This window comes from Hypanus sabinus, chromosome 4 (assembly GCF_030144855.1).
Source record: "Hypanus sabinus isolate sHypSab1 chromosome 4, sHypSab1.hap1, whole genome shotgun sequence".
Lineage (NCBI taxonomy): Eukaryota > Metazoa > Chordata > Chondrichthyes > Myliobatiformes > Dasyatidae > Hypanus > Hypanus sabinus.
This window is the reverse complement of record NC_082709.1, coordinates 144,414,720-144,437,705: the sequence shown is the minus strand read 5'-3', so window position 1 is coordinate 144,437,705 and position 22,986 is coordinate 144,414,720. Positions and strand designations below refer to the sequence as shown.

Below are 22,986 nucleotides of genomic sequence, written 5' to 3'. Positions count from 1 at the left end.
TTTCTTCACCACCCTATCCACATGAGATTCCACCTTCAGAGAACTATGCACCATTATTCCTAGATCATTCTGTTCTACTGCATTCTTCAACACCCTAGCATTTGTGATGTATGTCCTATTTGGATTATTCCTACCAAAGTGTAGCACCTCACATTTATCAGCATTAAACTCTATCTGCCATCGTTCAGCCCACTCTTCTAACTGGCCCAAATCTCTCTGCAAGCTTTGAAAACCTACTTCATTATCCACAACACCTCCTACCTTAGTATCATCTACATACTTACTAATCCAATTTACCAGCCCATCATCCAGATCATTAATGTATATGACAAACAACATTGGACCCAATACTGATCCCTGAGGCACACCACTAGTCACCGGCCTCCAACCTGACAAACAGTTATCCACCATTACTCTCTGACATCTCCCATCTAGCCACTGTTGAATTCATTTTACTACTTCAATATTAATATCTAATGATTGAACCTTCCCAACTAACCTTCCGTGCGGAACCTTGTCAAAGGCCTTACTGAAGTCCGTATAGACAACATCCACTGCCTTACCTTCGTCAACTTTCCTCGTAACCTCTTCAAAAAATTCAATAAGATTTGTCAAACATGACCTTCCACGCACAAATCCATGCTGACTGTTCCTAATCAGACCCTGTCTATCCAGATAATTATATATATCATCTCTAAGAATATTTTCCATTAATTTACCCAACATTGACGTCAAAATGACAGGCCTATAATTGCTAGGTTTACTCTTAGAACCCTTTTTAAACAATGGAACCACATGAGCAATACGCCAATCTTCCGGCACCATCCCCATTTCTAATGACATTTGAAATAGTTCTGTCAGAGCCCCTGCTATTTCTACAGCAACTTCCCTCAAGGTCCTAGGGAATATTCTATCAGAACCCGGAGAATTATCCACTTTTATATTCCTTAAAAGTGCCAGTACTTCCTCCTCTTTAATCATCATAGTTTCCATAACTTCCCTACTTGTTTCCCTTATTTGACACAATTCAATATCCTTCTCTTTAGTGAATACTGAAGAAAAGAAATTGTTCAAAATCTCCCCCATCTCTTTCGGCTCCACACATAGCTGTCCACTCTGATTCTCTAAGGGACCAATTTTATCCCTCACTATCCTTTTGCTATTAATATAATTGTAGAAACCCTTCGGATTTATTTTCACCTCACTTGCCAAAGCAACCTCATATCTTAGCTTTTCTAATTTCTTTCTTAAGATTCTTTTTACATTCTTTATATTCCTCGAGCACCTCATTTACTCCATCTGCCTATATTTATTGTAGATCTCCCTCTTTTTCCAAACCAAGTTTCCAATATCCCTTGAAAACCATGGCACTCTCAAACTTTTAACCTTTCCTTTCAACCTAACAGGAACATAAAGATTCTGTACCCTCAAAATTTCACCTTTAAATGACCTCCATTTCTCTATTACATCCTTCCCATAAATCAAATTGTCCCAATCCACTCCTTCTAAGTCCTTTCACATCTCCTCAAAGTTAGCCTTTCTCCAATCAAAAATCTCAACCCTGGGTCCAGTCCTATCCTTCTTCATAATTATATTGAAACTAATGGCATTGTGGTCACTAGACCCGAAGTGCTGCCCAACACATACGTCCGTCACCTGACCTATCTCATTCCCTAACAGGAGATAAAACACTGTCTCGTCTCTAGTCAGTACCGCTATGTATTGCTGTAAAAAAACTATCCTGCACACATTTTACTAACTCCAAACCATCCAGCCCTTTTACAGAATGGGCTTCACAACCTTGTGCTTACTACAAATATCTGCTATCTCCTTACAAATTTGCTCATTAAATAATTTTTAAACTTGTTAAGTGTAGTGCATGTTTTTAAATTCTTACTAGAACTGTTCCATAGATTCACCACTCTGACTGAAATACAATGATTTTTTACATTTGTCCTTATCCTTTGTTTCTGAAATATACGTGTTCCTCTCAAATCATGTTGACTTTCTCTCATTTTAAACAACCTTTGGATACTTTGTGGTAGCTGTCCATTTTTTACTTTATACATAATTTGTATTATTTTAAAATCTACAAAATCTCTGAATTTTAAAGTATTTAGTTGAATAAATAGTTGATTGGTTGGCTCATAATAACTTGTCTTACTTACAATTCATATAACTTTCTTTTGGAGTAGAAAAATTGAATTTGTATTTATTTTGTATGTATTTCCCCTCACCTCTACACAGTAAGTCATGCATGGGACTATAAGTGAACAGCATAATGTATACAAAGATTCCTGATTTAAGAAATCTTGCAGAAAGAGTTTAGGAGCATTACTAGAGTATGCTTGGAATATGAATTGTTTCATGTAGCCAGAGAAAAAGCAGCATAGCTGGGATCATGCCAGTGTTTATGATGACATCTTGGGTTTGGAGAAAGTGGGAGGAGCCCAAAGAGAGATTCTTGAGTGTGAGAACCAGTTCCCTCAGAAAGAAGAGGGTGGTGGGGAAGCAGAATTAATTTGGTTTGTTGTCTGCAAAGAAGCAGAGAGCTTTTTGGCCCTCCTCATGGGGCTAGAAATGTATATGGTCTGGACGTCCAGAGTAAAAGTTAGGTGATCAGGGCCAGGGAACTGAAAGTGACAGTGTTTCAGTTTGGAGACAGACTGTCTACTGACATATTTTAACCTGATTCTCTCAGCTTTCTTGACTAGATCTCTGCCACCTTCCCACCCCCCCCCCCCCCATCACTTTTAAAGTCCCTTTTCTCAGTTTCTCTGATTTCTCCACATCTGTTCTCAGGATGAGGCTTTCAACTTCAAAATGTCTTAAATGTCCTCCTCCTTCAAAGAATGTGGTTTCTCTTCCACTGTCCTCACCTTCAACTCCTCCATTTCCCAGATATCTGCCCTCATCCCATCTTCCCACCACCAAAACAGATAGAGTTCCCCTTTTTCTGATCTCCCACCCCACAAGTCTCCGCATCCAGCACATCATTCTCCATAACTTCTGCCATCTTAAACAGGATCCTACCACTAAATTCATCTTTCCATAGCCCCACTTTCCATTTTCCACAGGGGTTGTGCACTCTGTGACTCCCTTGTCCATTCGTCCCTCCCCAATGTACTCCCACCTAGCACTTACCCCTGAAAGATTAACAAGTGCTACACCTCCCTCTTCATCTCTCATACAATCCTTCCAGATAAGGAATGTTTCACCAGCAAGTCTGTTGGGGTCATACACTGTATAGGATGGGAAACAAAAATCCAGTTGGCAACGATTCTGTGGGCAAAAATGTCTTGTTAATGAGAAAGGTCAGAGGAGAATGGCCAGACTAGTTCAAGCTGACAGGAAGATGACTGTACTCAAAGAACTGTGTGTTACAACAGTGGTATGCAGAAGAGTGTCTCTGAACACACAACACGAGTAGATGGGCTACAGCATCAGAAGGCCATGAGCATACAGGCCACATCTAATAAAGTAGCCACTGACTGTAGAGTGGGGGACTGTTTTGTTGAGCACTTCTGTTCCATCTGTCATAACAGGCAGGATTTCACAGTGGCCATCCATTTTAATTCCACATCCCATTCTGATGTTGATAAATAGTGTCCGCTACTGCCGCAATGAGGCCTCTCAGGTTGAAGGAGCAATACCTCATATTCCATCTAGGTAGCTTCCAATCTGATTTCTCTAACTCCCAATAGTTTCTCTACTCTTCTCCTTCCCTCTTATTCCATTCCCCATTCTGGCTCTCCCCCACCCCCTGACACCCCTTCTCTTCTCCTCACCTGCCCATCACCTCTTTCCCTTTCTTTCATGGTCCACTCTCCTCCCCTACCAGACTCCTCCTTCAGCCTTTTTCTTTCTTCACCTATCACTTCCCAGCTTCTCTGTTTATCCCCCGTCCCCTGGTTCCACCTATCACTTGCCAGCTTGTACTACTTCTTCCCCCCCCCCCCACCTTTTTATTTTGGCTTCTTCCCCCTTCCTCTCCAGGTCCTGATGATTTATTCATTTCCATAGCTGTTTCCTGACCTGCTGAGTTCCTCCAGCATTTTGTGCATGTTCTCTGGATCTCCAGCATCTGCAGAATCTCATGTTTATGTTAGTAATAGCTTGGGATTTTAACGTCCAATATTAACTGGGTTTGCCTGGGTAGTTCCCAACTACCTATCTGCCATTGACCAATACCATTAAGCAAGGGATCTGTGGACCCCAGGTTGGGAACTCCTGCCTTTGAGTATTCCCAGTCAATAATAAGCAAGATTAATTGCAGCCTATAAGTTTTTAAGTTGTAGATAGAATCTCCTGCTGAGGATGATAGTCTACTTGACCTTAATTTAGGGGATGAGATAAGCAGATTCTGGCGGTTACCTTGGAACAATGATCATAATTCGATAAGTATTAACTCTGATTGTAGTGTTAAGGTACTAATTTTAGTGGTCCAAGATAGGACCTGACAGAAGTAGATTGAGAATGGAAAACAACATGTAAGTGAAAGCTGTTTAAATGTGAACATGTCCCTGTAAGGATAAGAAACAAGAATGTTAAGATAAGGGAACAATAATTAACAAAGGAAATTGATGGTTTCATCAAGGAAAAGGAGGAAATACAGTGGATTCCGGTTATTTGGGTCATCGGTTGCTACATCGGGTTAAGAATTATAGGTAGAAGGTAGAAGGATGGGGTTTAAATAAAATCAGCCATGATTGAATGGATGAGCAGAATCAATAGGCAGCATGGCCTAATTCTCTTCCTCTGCCTCCATTTCCAGCTTTTACTCTCAATTCAATTGTTTGAAAATTCTTAAACCCCTGCCTGTCAGTCAAACTGAGAAGAATTTTCCTGTAATTAAATAGGAAAACTAGAACTATTGTCTTCAGACCAGCTCTGCATATTATTAATGTAAACAATAAAGCCTCTTAAACTATCCTCAACACCTCCAACTTTAGTATTATCCTGCAAACTTACTAACCCACCCATCCACTTTCTCATCCAAGTCATTTATAAAAGTCACAAATTGCAGGGGTCCCAGGAATGATCCCTGTGGTACACTGCTAGTTACCAACCTCCAGGCAGAATATGCTTTATCTGCTACAACCTCTACCTTCTGGACGTAAGCCAATTCTGAATCCTTACAGCCAGGCTTCATGAATCTATGCCTCATGGCCTTCTGGATGTGCTAACCATGGGGAACCTTGTCAAATGTTTTACCAGAATCCATATGCAGTATATCCACCGCACTGTCTTCAATTTGTTGGTCACCTCATCAAAAAACTCAGTCAGGCTGTTGAGTCATCTCCAACAGGACTATGTTTCTCCAAATGCTCATAATTCCTATCCGTAAGAATTCTTTTCAATAGCTTGCAGACCATTGATAAAGACTCACTGGTCTATAATTTCCTTATTACTCTTGAATAATGGAATAACGTTTACCATCCTCCGGTCCTCCATTCCACTCCTGAGAGCAGGAAGGTTGTAAATATCATCATGAATGCTCTAGCAGTCTCTTCCTTTGTTTCCTCTAGTAACCGGGGTCTATCCTGTTTTGGACAGGAAACTGGTCTATCCTAATGTTTTTCAAAATCTTCTACACTACCTCTTTCTGAACTTCAACATGCTCCAGCACATTGATGTGTTCTATGCTGACTTCACATTCGTCAAAAGGCCCTCTCATAGGGAGGGGGAGAATGTTCTTGGGAAACTGAAAGGTTTGAGGGTAGATAAACCACTTGAACTAGATGGTGTACACCCCAAGTTTCTGAAAGAGGTGGCTGAAGAGATTGTGGAGGCATTAATAATGATCTTTCAAGAATCGCCAGATTCTGAAATGGCTACAGAAAGACTTCAATTAGAAGAATAGGCAAAGAAGTGGCAGATGGAATACAGTGTCTGGAAATATATGGTCATGCACTTAGGTAGAAGAAATAAAACGGCAGACTATTTTCTAACTGGAGAGAAGATTTAAAAATCTGAGGAACAAAGGGACTTTGGGAGTCCTTGGGCAGGATTCCCTATAAGTTAATTTGCAGGTTGAATCTGCAGTGAAGAGGGGAAATGTGATTTTGGCATTAATTTCAAGAGGGCTAGAATATGAAAGCACTGGTGAAGCCTCACTGGGTGTATAGCAAATAGATATGGGCCTCTTAGAAAGAATGTCATGCTGTGGCTTTATAAATTGGTCAGACCACACTTGATTGTGAGCAGTTTTTTTTTCAGCAGTTTCTTATCTAAGGAAAGGTGTGCTGGCATTGGAGAGGATCCAGAGGAGTTCACAAGAAGATTCCTGGAATGAAAGGGTTAATGTATGAACGGCATTTGAAGGCTCTGGGTCTGTATTTGCTAGAATTTAAAAGAATGAGGGGTTTCTCATTGAAATCTGTCAAATACTGAAAGGCCAAGATAGCATGTATGTGGAGGGGATGCTTTCTATAGTAGATGAGTCTAGGAACTTTATATTCCTCAGTGTTATCATTTCAGAGGACCTGCGCTGGGCTTAGCATGTAAATGCAATTGCGAAGAAACCATGGCAGCCTCTCTACTTCCTTAGAAGTTTGCTGAGATTTGGCAAGGTATCTAAAACTTTGATAAACTTCGATAGGAGTGTGGTAGAGAGTAAATTGACTGGCTGCATCACAGCCTGGTATGGAAACACCAATGCCCTGGTATGGAAAATCCTACAAAAAGTAGTGGATGTAGCCCAGTCCATCACAGGTAAAGTCCTTTCCACCATTGTGCACATCTACATGGAGCATTATCACAGATAAGCAGCTGCGTCATCAGGGACTGCCACCACCCAGGTCATGCTCTCTTCTTGCTGCGATCAAGAAGAAAGTACAGGAGCCTCAGGACACTAACCACCAGGTTCAAGAACAGTTTTTACCTCTCAATCATCAGACTCTTGAACTGGTGGGGATAACTTCACTTGTCCCACCACTGAACAGTTCCCTAAACCAATAGACTCACTTTCAAGGACTTTTCATGTCATGTTCTCAATATTTATTGTTTATTTATTCACTTTTTTTTGCATTTGTATTTGCACTATTTGTTGTCTTTTACACATTGGTTGACCACCCTATTGGGTGTAGTCTTTCATTGATTCTATTATGGTCATTGGATTTATTGAGTATGCCTGCAAGAAAACTAATCTCAAGAGTGGCCTGGTGACATATATGTACTTTGATGATAAATTTACTTTGGACTTTGAATCAACTGAACTTTCTTGACCAACATTCCATTCATTGTTCACTCACTGAAATGCTGCTGCGCACTTAGCCTTTGATCCAACATAGCTGGAATTTTCTTTTATATAATCTTTTAAAGTCACACAATTTTAAGCCATGCAAAAATTTCCTGTTCAGAGCAATAGTTGGTCAGTGCAGCTGTAAAAAAAAATTACAGTGAATGTTGCTTCCATGCAATACTTTATGAAAGGCCTTACTAAAGTTCATGTAGAAAACATCCGCCACCAATCCTGATGAAGGGTTCCGGCCTGAAACATTGATGGTGTAGATACTGCCTGACCTGCTGAGCTCCTCCAGCACATTGTCTGTATTGCTCTAGATTTCCAGCGTTTGCAATGCCTCTTGTGACATTGCCTTTCCTTCATCAACTTTCCTGGTAACCTCCTCAAAAATCTCTTTTAAAAAAAATTAGTTAAATATGACCTACAATGCACCAAGTTAATAGTGCCTGATTTATCCAAATACTTGTATATCTGGTCCTTATGACAAAGGAGCAGAATTAGGCAGAAAAAATGGAGTTGAGAGAGATAATAAATTAGCTATGATGAATGGTGAAGTCCGATGGCCCAAGGATGATAATATCGAATGCCAAGCTGTAGTCGATAAAGAGCATCCTGATGTATGCATCTTTGAGCTGTTTAGATGTTCCAGGATTGATTGAAGAGCAAATGAAATGGCATCTGTTATGGACCTGTTGTGCCGGTAGGCAAATTGGAGCAGATCCAAGTCGTTTTTCAGGCAGGAGTTGATATGTTTCATCATCAGTCTCTCAAAACACATTATCACCATGGATGTGAGTGCTACTGAACGATAGTCATTGAGGCAGGTTACCAAGTTCTTCTTAGCCACCAGTAAATTTGAAGCAACTGGGTACCTCAAACTGGGACTGCCAAAGTGAGAGGTTAAAGATTGCAGTGAGCACTCCAGCCAGTTGATCAACACAGGTCTTTAGTACTAGGCCAGGTACCCATTTAGGACAGATGTGGGTTCACCCTCCTGAAGGATGCTTTCATGTCAGCCTCAGTGACTGAAATCACAGTATCATCAGGGGCCCTGGGTGTTTGTACCGGCAGCTGTCACCTATGTCGCTTGATTTCACTTTATAAGAGGTGATAGCATTCAAACACTGTCACAGCTGTTGAGCATCCTTCGCTGATTCAAGTTTAGTTTGGAATTGCCATCTCTCCCAAGTTGTCATTCCGGAGATTAGAGGTCACTTGGCACTCAGGATGAGTAGTAAATTGGATTTGAAAGTGTCTTTGCGGGAGTAACCAGGGAGTGGTAATAGATGGTTGTCTTTCTGACTGGAGGCCCGGGCGAATGGCGTGCCACAGGAATCGTCACTGTACCTATTGTTGTGTGTCATCTATATCAATGATCTGGATAATAATGTGGTGAACTGGACTAGCATATTTACAAATGGCACCAAGATTGAGGGCACAGTGCACAAAGAGGAAGGCTGTTAACACTTGCAGCAGAACTGGATCAGATGGTAAAATAGGCTAAAAAAATGTCAGATGAAACTTAAAGCAGACAAGTATGAGGTTTTGCACCATGGCAAACCATGGTGGAACTTAAACAATGAACAGTAGGACACTAAGCAGTGCAGTAGAACAGAGGGATCTGGGAGTACAGTTCTAGGGTCATTACGAGAACTTTCCACACATTGGCCTTCATAAATCCAACTATTGAGTACAGGAGTTGGGATGTTGAAATTGTTTAAGACATTGATGAAGCCAAATTGAGAGCATTGTGTGCAGTTCAGGCTTTTTCTCCTGAGATTGGATGGGACAAGAACTATAAGTCATAGGTTAAGAGTGAAAGAGGATCTATTTGTTCATTCAGAGGGTGTTGCAAGTATGGAATGAGCTTCCAGTAAAAGTGATGGATGCAGGTTCAGTTTCAACATTTAAGAGAAGTTTAGATAGATGGATGGATGGAATATGGAGAGCTATGGTACAGGTGTGGGTTGATGGGACTATGCAGAATAACAGTTCGACATTGACTGAATGGGCTAAAAGGCCTGTTTTTGAGGAGCAGCACTCTATGACTAACTGGGGCAAGCTCAGGTAGACAACTCATTTTTGCACAGATGAGTTGGCCTGAAAGACTTGTTCCTGTACTTGTATAACTCTGTGAGTCTATGATATCCACTCTGTGACTATATCAACACAACCAATCATCAAAAGAATGTGTTCTCAAAATCTATTCATAATGCACAGGAAGTTTAAAAAAGCAGCACGCCTTTATTTGCCTATTATTCTAGAATCTGCTTTGTGGGCACACAGTGGTACAGCTAGGTGAGCTACTTTTTCACAGCTCCAGTGACCTGTGTTTGATCCTGACCTCCCAATACTATCTGCGTGGAGTTTGCACATTCTCCGTGCAGGTTTTCTCTAAATGCTCAGATTTCTACCATAAGCCACAAAAAAAATGTGTATTGGTAGCTTAATTAAACATTGTGGTAGAAGAAGGGCAAAGTTGATGGTCTATAGGAAGATTGAAATGGATGATGTTAAGATCTGTATGGGTGTTGTGTGGTCATGGTGGACTTGTTGCATTGAAGAACCCGTTTTCATGCTGTATATGCATTATTTACTCAGGTTGCACTAAAATAACAGAATGGAAATGTGTATGATGCTTCATATGCTCTTTAATTTTAGACTTGTGTGGTTCCAACAAACTGGTAACATATTTGATTACATCAGTTGGCTTGTGTGCCATCATGCCATCATTGCTGTAGTAGACGTTATTACAATAAGAAGATAAGTATTTAAGAAAGCTGTCCTTTTAAATGTTTTTTCATTTCATAATATAAAGATGCAAAGAGTACAACCTTTAGCCAAGAATTACTGATGTGAATCTCTGCCAATGCAAGTAATGCACATGCAGGCTGTACAGCACTGGTTTTGCATTACAGTATCAGAAGATCTGCTGTAAACTTAAATTTGCTGGACAAATAACCACAGCACAAAAAGAGCGTTACTTATCTTTTCACCCCAGTTTATTTCTTTGAGCTCAGCCGGTGAGGGAACTTGGTACTGACACCAGGGGGAGAAGTGATCTCATCCCTCTGGTAGCTCAAACAAGTTCACTACTCGACTTCAAGAACAATCAGTTCGATAGACATTCCAGCTACTCAAATAGAGCAAAAGTTCATTATTCATTATACTTTATTGTCACCAAACAATTGATACTAGAGCGTACAATCATAGTGATATTTGTTTCTGCGCTTCGCGCTCCCTGAAGTACAAATCAAAGTAAATATAATAAAGATTTAAATTATAAATCATAATTAGAAAAATAGAAAAGGGAAAATAAGGTAGTGCAAGTCAGGTTCAGATATTTGCAAGGTACAGCCCAGATAAGAGACTCCACCAAATTTAAGCTTTAATTAAAAAAGGAATGTCCTGTCTTATCTCCATCAGCAGCTGCCTTTTGTCGAAACCAAAAGGTGTAAAAAATCAGGAGACGTCTTTTGTGGATCTGTGTGAGCTTTAACCCTTATCTCGCTCCAAAGAAGCAACTGTGAGACATCATCTTAAACATGCCGTAGCCATTCACAAACCAGAATACACAGACACATTTGGTACTCAACCTTAACCCTTATTTACAGGAATCTGAGAATCCCCCAATTCCCTTAAAACTTTATCACTGTCTCTAGATATAAACAAGCCAAATGTTGGATTGATATTGAGTTTAAATGAATGGAAAGGAAGTCCTTTTTAAGGTGCAAACACGAGGAAATCGGCAGATGCTGGAAAATCAAGCAACACACACAAAATGCTGGTGGAACACAGCAGGCCAGGCCAGGCTGAAGCACTGTCGACGTTTCAGTCCAAGACCCTTTGTCAGGACTAACTGAAAGGAAAGATAGTAAGAAATTTGAAAGTAGGAGGGGGAGGGGGAAATGCAAAATGATAGGAGAAGACCGGAGGGGGTGGGGTGAAGCTAAGAGCCAAAAAAGTGATTAGCAAAAGGGATACAGAGCTGGAGAAGGGAAAGGATCATGGGATGGGAGGCCGAGGGAGAAAGAAAGGGAGAGGGGAGCACCAGAGGGAGATGGAGAACAGGCAGAGTGATGGGCAGAAAGAGAGAAAAAAAGGAGGGGGGGAACTATATATATCAGGGATGGGGTAAGATGGGGAGGAGGGGTATTAATGGAAGTTAAGAAGTCAGTGTTCTTGCCATGAGGTTGGAGGCTACCCAGACGGTATATAAGGTATTGTTCCTCCAACCTGAGTGTGGCTTCATCTTGACAGTGGAGGAGGCTGTGGATAGACGTATCAGAATGGGAATAGGACATGGAATTAAAATGTATGGCCACTGGGAGATCCTGCTTTCTCTGGCGGACAGAGCATAGGTGTTCAGCGAAATGGTCTCCCAGTCTGCGTCGGGTCTCACCAATATATAAAAGGCCACACCGGGAGTACCGGACGCAGTATACCACACCAGCCGACTCACAAGTGAAGTATCGCCTCACCTGGAAGGACTGTCTGGGGCCCTGAATGGTGGTGAGGGAGGAAGTGTAAGGGCAGGTGTAGCACTTGTTCTGCTTACAAGGATTAGTGCCAGGAGGGAGATCAGTGGGAAGGGATGGGGGGAACAAGTGGACAAAGGAATCGCCTAGGGAGTGATCCCTGCGGAAAGCAGAAAGGGGGGGAGGGAAAGATGTGCTTGATAGTGGGATCACATTGGAGGTGGTGGAAGTTACGGATAATTATATGTTGGACTCGGAGGCTGGTAGGCCTCCGCACACCCCGCACTTCCCATTTCTACCTCCTACCCAAGATCCACAAACTTGCCTGTCCAGGTAGACCCATTTTCTCAGCTTGCTCCTGCCCCACCGAACACATTTCTGTATACCTTGACACTGTATTATCCCCCCTTGTTCAATCCCTTCCCACCTATGTTCGTGACACTTCTCACGCTTTGAATTGTTTCAATGATTTTAAGTTCCCTGGCCCCCACCGCCTTACTTTCACCATGGACGTCCAGTCCCTATATACCTCCATCCCCCACCAGGAAGGTCTCAAAGCTCTCAACTTTTTTTTGGATTCCAGACCTAACCAATTCCCCTCTATCACCACTCTCCTCTGTCTAGTGGAATTAGTTCTTACTCTCAATAATTTCTCCTTTGGCTCCTCCCACTTCCTCCAAGCCAAAGGTGTAGCCATGGGCACCCGCATGGGTTCTAGTTATGCCTGCCTTTTTGTTGGCTTTGTGGAACAGTCCATGTTCGTCGGAAGGACAACTGGATGCACAGCAGAAAATCCACCTCAGACCCAAACTGTCATAAAAGTTATTTCGATCACTCTAATAGTTTTCGTTAATGTTAAAAATGAAGTCATTCCTTCTATTTCCCCATTTTGGTTCCCAATTTCAAATAATGACATATCTTGATTTTCCAAATTATGGTCTACAGGTACTTACTATTTTTTTGTTGAATCTTGTAGGTGTTGGAAGAGATTTCATGCTATCCGGAAAATAATGATGCAAAAGAACTGAAGTGTATTCTAACAAGGCCTCATTTTATGGTACGTGAATTGTTCTGTTATCACACTTCTAACAAAGGTTGCATGATTAGCACTGAACATTGTCTAAATTACTAGGTAAATTAAAGTACTCAGTTATTTTAAAAATTGGTGAGATTTTAAGCAGGTAAGTAGGATCTTTTTTGCTTATGCATTTTAAAGGGAAAACAAGTAGGCTGAGTTAAATACTAATTCTCATTTTCAAGGAAGTCTGTTTATGGAGGCCTTCTAGCTATTGTTTAAATATTTCAGATGTTATATGACAATCAACATCCCAGAATGTTTTTCCCAGTTAAAGAGCAGTGATGCTGTGATGTGATTTTGGAATAGGCAAAGAAGTTGCTTACTGTCACAAAAGACTGTTTTAATACGTACAACAAGGTTTGCTTGAACTCTATTTCCTGGGTTGTTAATCAGATTGAGTTTAGTCTGAACAAATATGAGATCAAATATAAGGGTAAAATATACTGATGGTAGGACCCTTGAGAGCATTGATACACAGAGTGATCTATAGGTGCATGTCGATAACTCCCTGAGAGTGACCACATAAGTAGATAGGGTGGTAAAGAAGGCATACACCATTATGGTCAGCGTGAATGAGCTCAACCTAAAGAACTTGTTTCTGTGCTATACAGCTGTATGACTCTTATGATCCTAAGTAGTTGGAACATTTAGACAGGAAGATATTCAATAAGCTAAAATTAAAATGAAGAAAGCATACTGTACATCTTACTGTTAAATTTAGAAAGGCAATTTTGTAAATAATACTGGAACTATTTGCTGTCTATATTCATAAATTTTTTGGTGTGGTTGTTTTGCCAAGCTGTTGCTAATTTACTATTTCTTGCAAATTAGCAAAGTGAAAGATAAAGCAGATGATTTTAGGTCAATGAACCTAATGTCAGTAGACAGTAACTAGTCCTGCCTTCTAAAATTACCAATCCAAATACACTGCATAGGAAGAACACTGAAGAACAATCACCTTGAGAACATTCTTTGAAATCTGTGAAAGCAATCTTTTTGTTGACTTTCAGATTACTAAACTACAAACCCCATTTCCAGAAAGTTGGGATATTTTCCAAACTGCAATAAAAACAAAAATCTGTGATATGTTAATTCACGTGAACCTTTATTTAACTGACAAAAGTACAAAGAAAAGATTTTCAATAGTTTTACTGACCAACTTAATTGTATTTTGTAAATATACACAAATTTAGAATTTGATGGCTGCAACACACTCAACAAAAGTTGGGACAGAGTTAAAATAAGATTTAAAAGTGCACATAATATTCAAGTAACACCGGTTTGGAAGACTCCACATTAAGCAGGCTAATTGGTAGCAGGTGAGGTATCATGACTGGGTATAAAAGTAGCATCCATCAAAGCCAAAATTCGTGAGAGAATTGTTCAAAATTATCAGTTCAAAAAGAACATTTCCCAATGCAAGATTGCAGAGATGTCTTTCAACATCTACAGTACATAATATTGTGAAAAGATTCAGAGAATTCAGAGACATAGTGCGTAAAGGGCAAAGTCAGAAACTACTGTTGAATGCGCGTGATCTTCGAGCCCTCAGGCAGCACTGCCTAAGAAACTGTCATGCTACTGTGACAATTATAGCCGCCTGGGCTCGGGAGTACTTCGGAAAACCATTGTCACTTAACACAGTCCGTCGCTGCTTCCAGAAATGCAACTTGAAACTGTATTACGCAAGGAGGAAGCCATACATCAACTCTATGCAGAAATGCCGGCGAGTTCTCTGGGCCCGAGCTCATCTCAGATGGACCAAAAGACTATGGAACCGTGTGCTGTGGTCAGATGAGTCCACATTTCAGCTAGTTTTTGGAAAAAACAGGCGTCGAGTTCTCCGTGCTAAAGATGAGAACAACCATCCTGATTGTTATCAGCGAAAGGTGCAAAAGCCAGCATCTTTGATGGTATGGGGGTGCATCAGTGCCCACGGCGTGGGTGAGTTGCATGTATGTGAAGACTCTGAGGCGTATATTAGGATTTTAGAGAAACATATGTTGCCATCAAGGCGACGTCTCTTCCCAGGACGTCCATGCTTATTTTAGCAGGACAATGCCAGACCACATTCTGCATGGGCTACAACAGCGTGGCTTTGTAGACACAGAATGCATGTGCTTGACTGGCCTGCTGCCAGTCCAGATCTATCTCCTATTGAAAATGTATGGCGCATCATGAAGAGGAGAATCAGACAATGGAGACCACGGACTGTTGAGCAGCTGAAGTCTTATATCAAGCAAGAATGGATAAAATTTCCAATTGCAAATCTACTACAATTAGTATCCTCAGTTCCAAAACGATTAAAAAGTATTATTAAAAGGAAAGGTGATGTAACACAATGGTAAACATGCCTCTGTCCCAACTTTTGTTGAGTGTGTTGCAGCCATCAAATTCTAAATTTGTGTATATTTACAAAATACAATTAAGTTGGTCAGTAAATCTATTGAAAATCTTTTCTTTGTACTTGTGTCAGTTAAATAAAGGTTCACGTGAATTAACATAACACAGATTTTTGTTTTTATTGCATTTTGGAAAATATCCCAACTTTTCTGGAAATGGGGTTTGTATTATTCATACTGGTGCAAGTAGCCAGCAACCTATGTGCTTTTAATGCTGCTGCATGTAGTTCTTCATTGAACTTGGGCATATGACAATAAACTTGACTTTGATTTTGACTTTGACTTTTACATTCCCTGAGGCTGCAGCATGAGAGGAGTTCTAGCTCTTTTGAATGATCGGGTGCTAAATATCATGAACCATTGTGAAATGGGGGGTGCTGCTTAAATCAGGAAGAATGCACTTTCAAAATTCATGAATTTGTATCTTGCTCGTCTTATTTTTCTGGCATCAGGTTCAGCATTAGGGTGAGAGAATAATGTTTTCATTGTGAGGGATGTTCTTTTGCAAAACATGGCATGTTTGTGGGCTACAATTTTTGGTATAGCACAAATCATTGATCCAAATAAACTCCTCCATCCATTTAATATTGTGTTTTGTCCTGGACAAACTCTTCGCTAATAGCAGTTCTGTAAAATTCTTTTACAGATGTTGCAAAGTTCTAATAGATTGAGAGCAGTAGGTGGGGGGGGTTGTTCTCACTTTGAGCAACTTGCTGTCTAAAATCTAGAATCCATTTCTTCAGGGCAAAATGGGTCAGATAACAATTGAGGTACATTTTTCAAAATGGCAATGTTGCCGGATCAATGGGAGTACTATGCCACGTCAGCTTGTTGTGTTTACAAGGTTGATAATTATGTAACAGGGAATTAAGAAAAAAAAACAAGGAATATACTAATATTTATTCTGTCAGGTAAAGGGTTATCAACTTTAGAGATTGACAATTTTGCATTTATGTATAATGTTGTTTCCACAGTGGCAAAGCTCCTCATGTTGATTAACTTGGACCTATTGTGTGCATGTTTTTTTAGCATGGATACTGGAAGTGGAATTAATGTGGGCCCTAGACCCGTACCTTTGTGTATATAATGATGGGAAGAAATAACCCTAATTGCCCAAGGCCCCTTTGCTATTCATTATAACCTGCTTCACTATCAACAAGACTCTCTAATTTAGTATCATCAGCAAACTTGTTGATTATGCTACATACATTTTTATCCAAGTCGTTTTCATAAATAATGAATAATAGAGTTACAACTCTGACCCCTGAAGCACCAGCTCATTACAGGCTTCCAGTAGGAGAAACGACCTTCAAACCATAACCCTCTGCTTCTTATCATGGAGTTTATTCTGAATCCACCTCGCTCATCCCCCCGAATCACATCTGGCCTAACCTATTAGAACACCATGCTATGTGAGACTTTATCAGAGGACTTACTAAGGTCCCTATAGACTACAGCCTTTGCATTACGTTAGATACCACTTCCAAAACACCAAAAAAAATTAAGACATGACTGCCCACACGTACAACTATGCCAACTCTTCTTAATCAAGTTTTGACTACCCTTCCAAAACACCAAAAAAAATTAAGACATGACTGCCCACACGCACAACTATGCCAACTCTTCTTAATCAAGTTTTGACTACCCAAGTGATCATAGATCTTGCCCCTCAGAATAGTCCCCAGTAACTTCCCTACAACTTAGGTCAGACTCACTGGCCTGTAGTTCCCTTGCTACCACTTTTGAACAGTAGAACTGCATTAACTGGTCTTCAGTCTTCTGGAACTTTACCAGTGGCTAACAACAAAGTAAATATTTCTACAAGGGCCTCTATGAATTCTTCCCTGGCCTCCCATAAAGGTGCACTCGATCAGACCCTGGAGATTTGCCCATGTTAATGAAGTTCAAGGCTGCAACTACTTCCTTCCTCATAATATGCATATAATCAAAGGCCTCACCACTTATTACCTTCACTTCTTTGGTATCCATAATATTCTCCATGGAGTGGCAGGTTGGAGATACATCTCAACGAAAGGAGGTGAAAGGCACTCCTTCCCTCTGCTAGGCTGCAGGTCACCCTTGGGCAAGGTGTAGGACCTGCTTAGCCCTCCAATCAGGATCAGGGTCATCTACACCATCATGTAGATGGTGGATGGTCATATGAGTAGCTGGTGCATATCACAAGACCTGGTTAGGCAACCACCGACACCAGGCAGACAATCTCTGAAGAGTATTGATAATGGCTGAGGTCACCTGTCTTGTAAAGACACTACCCAGAAGAAGACAATGGCAAACCACTTCTTAGAAAAATTTGCCAAGAAAAATCATGGTCTTGGAAAGACCATAATCACCCATGTGATAGGACATGACGCATAACAAACAAATGCATTTTCACCTTATTAAACACTGAAAAAATAGACATTAAAAATCACATCTATTTCCTGCAGTTCCATATGTAGATGATCCTTATGATCTTAAGAGGACCTAGTCTCTTTCTAGTAACCCTTTTAATAATAATATATCTGAGGAACTTCTTGGGATTATCTTTAATCCTGCCTGCCAAATCAATCTCATATCCCATTTTTCTACCCTTCTGATTTCTCTCAAGGCTGGTCTTAACATTTTATATTCACCAAGGGATTCATACATACCCAACTGCAATAACATTATAAACAGTTGCTTCTTTTTCCTCACCAGAGCCTCATTATCTCTCATCAGCCAAGGTTCCTGAACTTGGTATGTTTGCCTTTTACCCTAAGAGGAGCATGCTGCTCCTGAATTCTTGATGTGACACTTTTTAATATTTCCCAAATACCAATTGTCCGTTAACCTTTAAATATACTCAGCCAGATCCTGTCTACTACCCAAAAAGTTAGCCCTGCTGCAGTTCAGGATGAATTCTGTCTTTCTACATCCATAAACCAGTTATTATTTTTTCCATCACTATTATAAAGCTAATAAAATAGTGTCGCAGGGCCCCAACAGGAGTTCTGCTGGAGAACCTTTCCAGGTAGGTTCCTCTCTATATTGCATGAAAAAACTAACTTGGACGCACCACACCAGTTCTAAGTTATATCCTCAATGGATGATCCTTCAAGAATATTCTAAGTACTGCTGTTATAAGACCATAAGATATGGGAGCAGAATTAGGCCATTTGGCCCATGTCATCTGCTCCACCATTTCATCATGGCTTATCTAATTTTCCTCTCAGCCTCAATCTTCTCCCTGTATCCCTTTATGCTGTGACCAATGAAGGATCTGTTAACTTCTGCCTCAAATATACATAAAGGCTTGGTCTCTACAGCTGCCTGTGGCAAAGAATTCCACAGATTCACCATTCTCTGGCTAAAGAAATTCCTTCACATTTCTGTTCTAAAAGAATGCCCCTCTATTCTGAGGCTATATCCTCTGGTCTTGAGACTCTCCCACCATAAGAAACATCCTTGCCATATCTGTTCTATCAAAGTCTTTCACCATTCGGTACATTTCAATTAGGTCAGCCCTCATTCTTCTGAATTCTAGTGAATACAGGTCCAGAGCCATCAAATGCTCTTCATATGACAAGCCATTCAATCCTGGAATCATTGTCATGAAGCTACTTTGACCCGCTCTAGTTTCAGCACATCCTTTCTAAGATAAGGAGCCCAAACCTGCTCACAATACTCCAACTGAGGCCTCACCAGTGCTGTATAAAGTCTCAACATTACATCCTTGCTTTTATATTGTAGTCCTCTTGAAATGAATGTTAACATTGCATTTGCCTTCCTCACTACAGACTTGACCTGCAAATTAACGCTTAGGGAATCCTGCACAAAGACTTCCAAGTCCCTTTGTGCCTCAGTTTGTTGTATTTTCTCTCTATTTAGAAAATAGTCAACCTTTTCATTTCTTCTACCGAAGTGCATGACCATACACTTCCCAACATTGTATTCCATCTGCCATTTCTTAGCTTATTCTCCTAATCTGTCTTACGTCCTTCAGTCGCCTCTTTACTTCCTCAAAACTACCTGCCCCTCCACCTATCTTCATATCATCTGCAAACTTTGCAACAACACCATCAATTCCGTCATCCAAATCATTGACATGCTGTATAACGTAAAAAGAATTGGTCCCAACACAGACTCCTGTGGAACACCACATGTCATTAGCATCCAGCCAGAAAGGTTCCCTTCACTCCCACTCTTTGCCTATTGTCAATCAGCCACTCTTTATCTATGCTAGAATCTTTACTGTAATGTCAGAGGCTCGTAGCTTGTTAAGCAGCCTCATGTGTGACACCTTGTCAATGAACTTCTTAAAATCCAAGTCCTCCTTTTTCAAAATGGAAGCATCAGCCCTCACCACCACTCTTACCTGTTCCTTTGCCATGTCCAATGCGTCATTATCACAAAACAATGAAGTGTCATTCCTTCTCTTCTGTCAGCCACATTTCTGTTATGGCTATAATATCTCTATTCCTAGAGCAATCCATGCCCTCAGTTCATAGGCCTTACCTGTTAAACTCTGAGTGTTGAAATAGTTGCAACTTGAAGCAGTGTCCTGTCTGTCCTTTTGCTGTAACCTTGGTTATCCTGATCGCTAGAGTAGCACTCTGTTTCTGCACATACCCCGGTCTCCTCACCAACTTCACTCTCAAACCCTCGCCCACCACACCAATCTAGTTTAACCCTTCTGAGCGGCAAAAGCAAATGTCCCTGCTAAAATATTGGTCCTCTTCCAATCCCGGTGCAACCCATCCCTCTCGTACAGGTCACCTGTATCTGAGAAGGGATACCGATCATCCAAGAATCTGAATCCCTGCCCCCATGCACCAGATCTTCAGCCACACATTAATCTGGTCTATTTTTTCTTTTCCTGGATTCGCTAGCATGTGGCACTTATAGTAACCCCAAGGTCACCACCGTTGAGGGCCCGCATTTTAATTTCTTACCTAACTCCCTAAACTCACCATGTAGGTAGGACCTCATCCATTGTTCTACCTGTAGTCATTTATACCAACATATGCAACAACCTCTGGATGCCTCCTCAAGAGTTTTCTGCAACCGTTTAGAGACATCCTTCACCCTGGCACCCAGGAGGTAACACCATCCTGGCACTTTTTCTGCGGCCGTTGAATCTCCTGTTTGTTTGCCTCACTGTTGAGCTTCCTATCACTGTCGCTCTGTCTGACTGCACCCTTTCCCTGTGAGCCTCAGAGCTCAGAGACCTGTTGTCAGAGACCTGACAACTGCTACTAGCCCTTAAAAGAGCATCCCCCTCAACAGTATCCAAGGGGGTACAAATATCTGCTACTGAAGTTTTGGGAATATTGTGAATACGGGGAATAATTGTGAGGGCAGTAGCAACTTTTGAATGGATGTAAAGGCAGAAAGGACATGCAAATAACATCTTCCTGAAGACTCATGGCCAACAATGGAAGTAGGAGAATTATGATTATGTGAAGGCGAAACTGGATTCCATGATACCACAAAAGGTCTTGTGAGCTTAGTCAACTTTTTACTGGGATCTGAATTTTAATGCAGAACTCACTGTGCGTGTTATGTACTTAGTTTCTATATCTATTCACCAATTTTCTTTGATACCCATTGACCATCAAAAAAGGAGGCCCCGGCCACATTTTGTAGTTCCAGAGTTCTGCTTTCTTGATTTGGTCTCACAAAAAAAAAATCACTCCTTTCAGATTATTGCTCAGCCCTAGATGTGCACATTTTAATTGGGAAACTGCCAGAAGGTTGAATGGACATTTTGCACTTACAACAGCCATTTTACACACAAGCAACAGTGAGCATATTTTTGAGGAACTCAGCACTTTCATAAAAGCAAAAGTACGTGATAATTAGGGGTGTTTCTCCACTGACTTCTGCAAAAGGAGTTGCTGGGTTTCTCATGGTGTGTGCAATTTTGTTGACAACAGACGAATTTCATCTTTTTCAATAAGCATGACAGCAATTAGGATTGTATTGACCAACTTTATGATTTATGGTGTAATTTCATCAAAGTATTTTCTGACAATGTATACCCTCAGTATCTTCAAACTGTTCTAAATTATGTTCTGAGAAACAGAGGGTTCTATTACACTGTGTATGTTATCTTATAACAATTATCACACTGTATGTGTTTGATAAATTGTTTCTTCCATCAGATAACTGATGTCTTGGAGCAGTAAATACATTTATATTAATATACTATAGTTTACTTAAGCCTATATAGTTCCATGGTAAATTGCCATGGTTCTGCAGCATTTTTTGAGAGTTGCGCAGCCTGAATAATGGAAGTTTCCCTTGGCTTTAGCTGCTCTGCTTAATGTATCATTTTGACTTAATAGAGTAAATAAATCATATTTTCCTCACTCTTTTAATACATAAACTGGTTAGTTGTCAGATTTCCTAGACTCGAAGTAATAACAAAATCTGTAGAGAGACAAAATTAGTTTTCAAGTGAACTTGGTAGCATTTTAAGAACAAACAACGTACACTTCCATTCTGCTTTTCTAACAGTCATGCTCTTTGCACAGAGATTTGCTTAATGTTTCACAGTGTATCAATTCAGAATCAAGAAGAAGGCAGGAAATAGCATTGTGTCTTTGATCAACAATTTGCATCATTGAATTTGGGCCTTGAAACCAGGTTATTTTCCTGTAATCTTTCTTTATATCCTCATCAACCTAAAAACTCTCTCAGAAGCTCGAATGCATCCATCGACTATTATTTTGATAGATGTTTATGACAGTTTGGTAGAGATTGAACACTCAAGCTGTAGTACTTCTCAAACCATCAGGTTTGTGTCCCTTGGTAGTTTGCTAAATTTACATTTCTGAAAAGCTATTCCACTGTCTTGAGTTTGAAGGCTTCATTGGTTGGCAACTTGTTTTGCTATTAGCAAAGCATTCTGTTACATTTTGCCATATTGTTGCAATATTGGGAACTCAGAATTAAAATTTTAAATAGTTGTCTGTTTTGGCAGAAGCCAAATGCATTGAGTTGCTCCATATCTGGTCCATTTCTTCTGGCAAATTTAACTAATGCAATGAAAATTCTGAAGTTGAGAATATAGATCTCAACTCTAGTAAGAGTTAGAGAGTCGTACAGCAGAAAAAGCCCACCACATCCATTCCAATTCCATTTTTAAGTGATTTTTCATTTGATATTACAAATGAACTAATGTGCAAAACAACATTTTCCTTATTTTAAAAATGCAGAAATTAGATTTCCTGAAGGACTTGCATTTTTGCAATGCCCTTCATATACAGAATGTGTTCCCAAGGGCATCGATTAAGAAGGCAATCATTGCGGATGAAAAGGGGAAAGTGATGAAGGATAGATAAGAAGATGAAATCTTGATAACAATCAGCTTGGTGTCTTCAATCACTAATTTTCTTACTTCATTTTCTTTTGAAAACTAGGCCTTGCTTCAGACTCATGATGTTGTGGCACATGAAGTATACAGTGATGAAGCACTAAGAGTTACACCGCCACCATCTTCTCCTTATTTAAATGGTGACTCACCTGAAAGTGCAAACGGAGATATGGACATGGAAAATGTAACACGAGTTCGACTTGTCCAGTTTCAGAAAAACACTGATGAACCTATGGTAAAGTATTATAAAACAACCTATCACTCACATCAGTTACCAGAGACGAAACACCTTTAGTCTTTTTAATGAAAATTCTAATTTAAGTTTATACATGTTACCACAGTTGTTCAACTGTACTTGGCCATTAAGCTGACCAAAGTTAGCCTTTTTTTTCTTTGTTCTCCTGTATGGCCATTACAACTGATAA

At 40.3% G+C, this 22,986-nt stretch overlaps 1 protein-coding gene across 4 annotated transcripts in view; it reads left to right on the top strand.

Moving 5' to 3' along the window:
* Positions 1-22,986, top strand: part of caska (calcium/calmodulin-dependent serine protein kinase a) — a 411,874-nt gene that overhangs the window by 333,284 nt on the left and 55,604 nt on the right. For all 4 annotated transcript variants that reach the window (XM_059968272.1, XM_059968271.1, XM_059968270.1 and 1 more), the window contains exons 13-14: positions 12,701-12,781; positions 22,608-22,796. In XM_059968272.1, the coding sequence (XP_059824255.1) occupies positions 12,701-12,781; positions 22,608-22,796 (270 nt within the window). The remainder of the gene's footprint in view (positions 1-12,700; positions 12,782-22,607; positions 22,797-22,986) is intronic.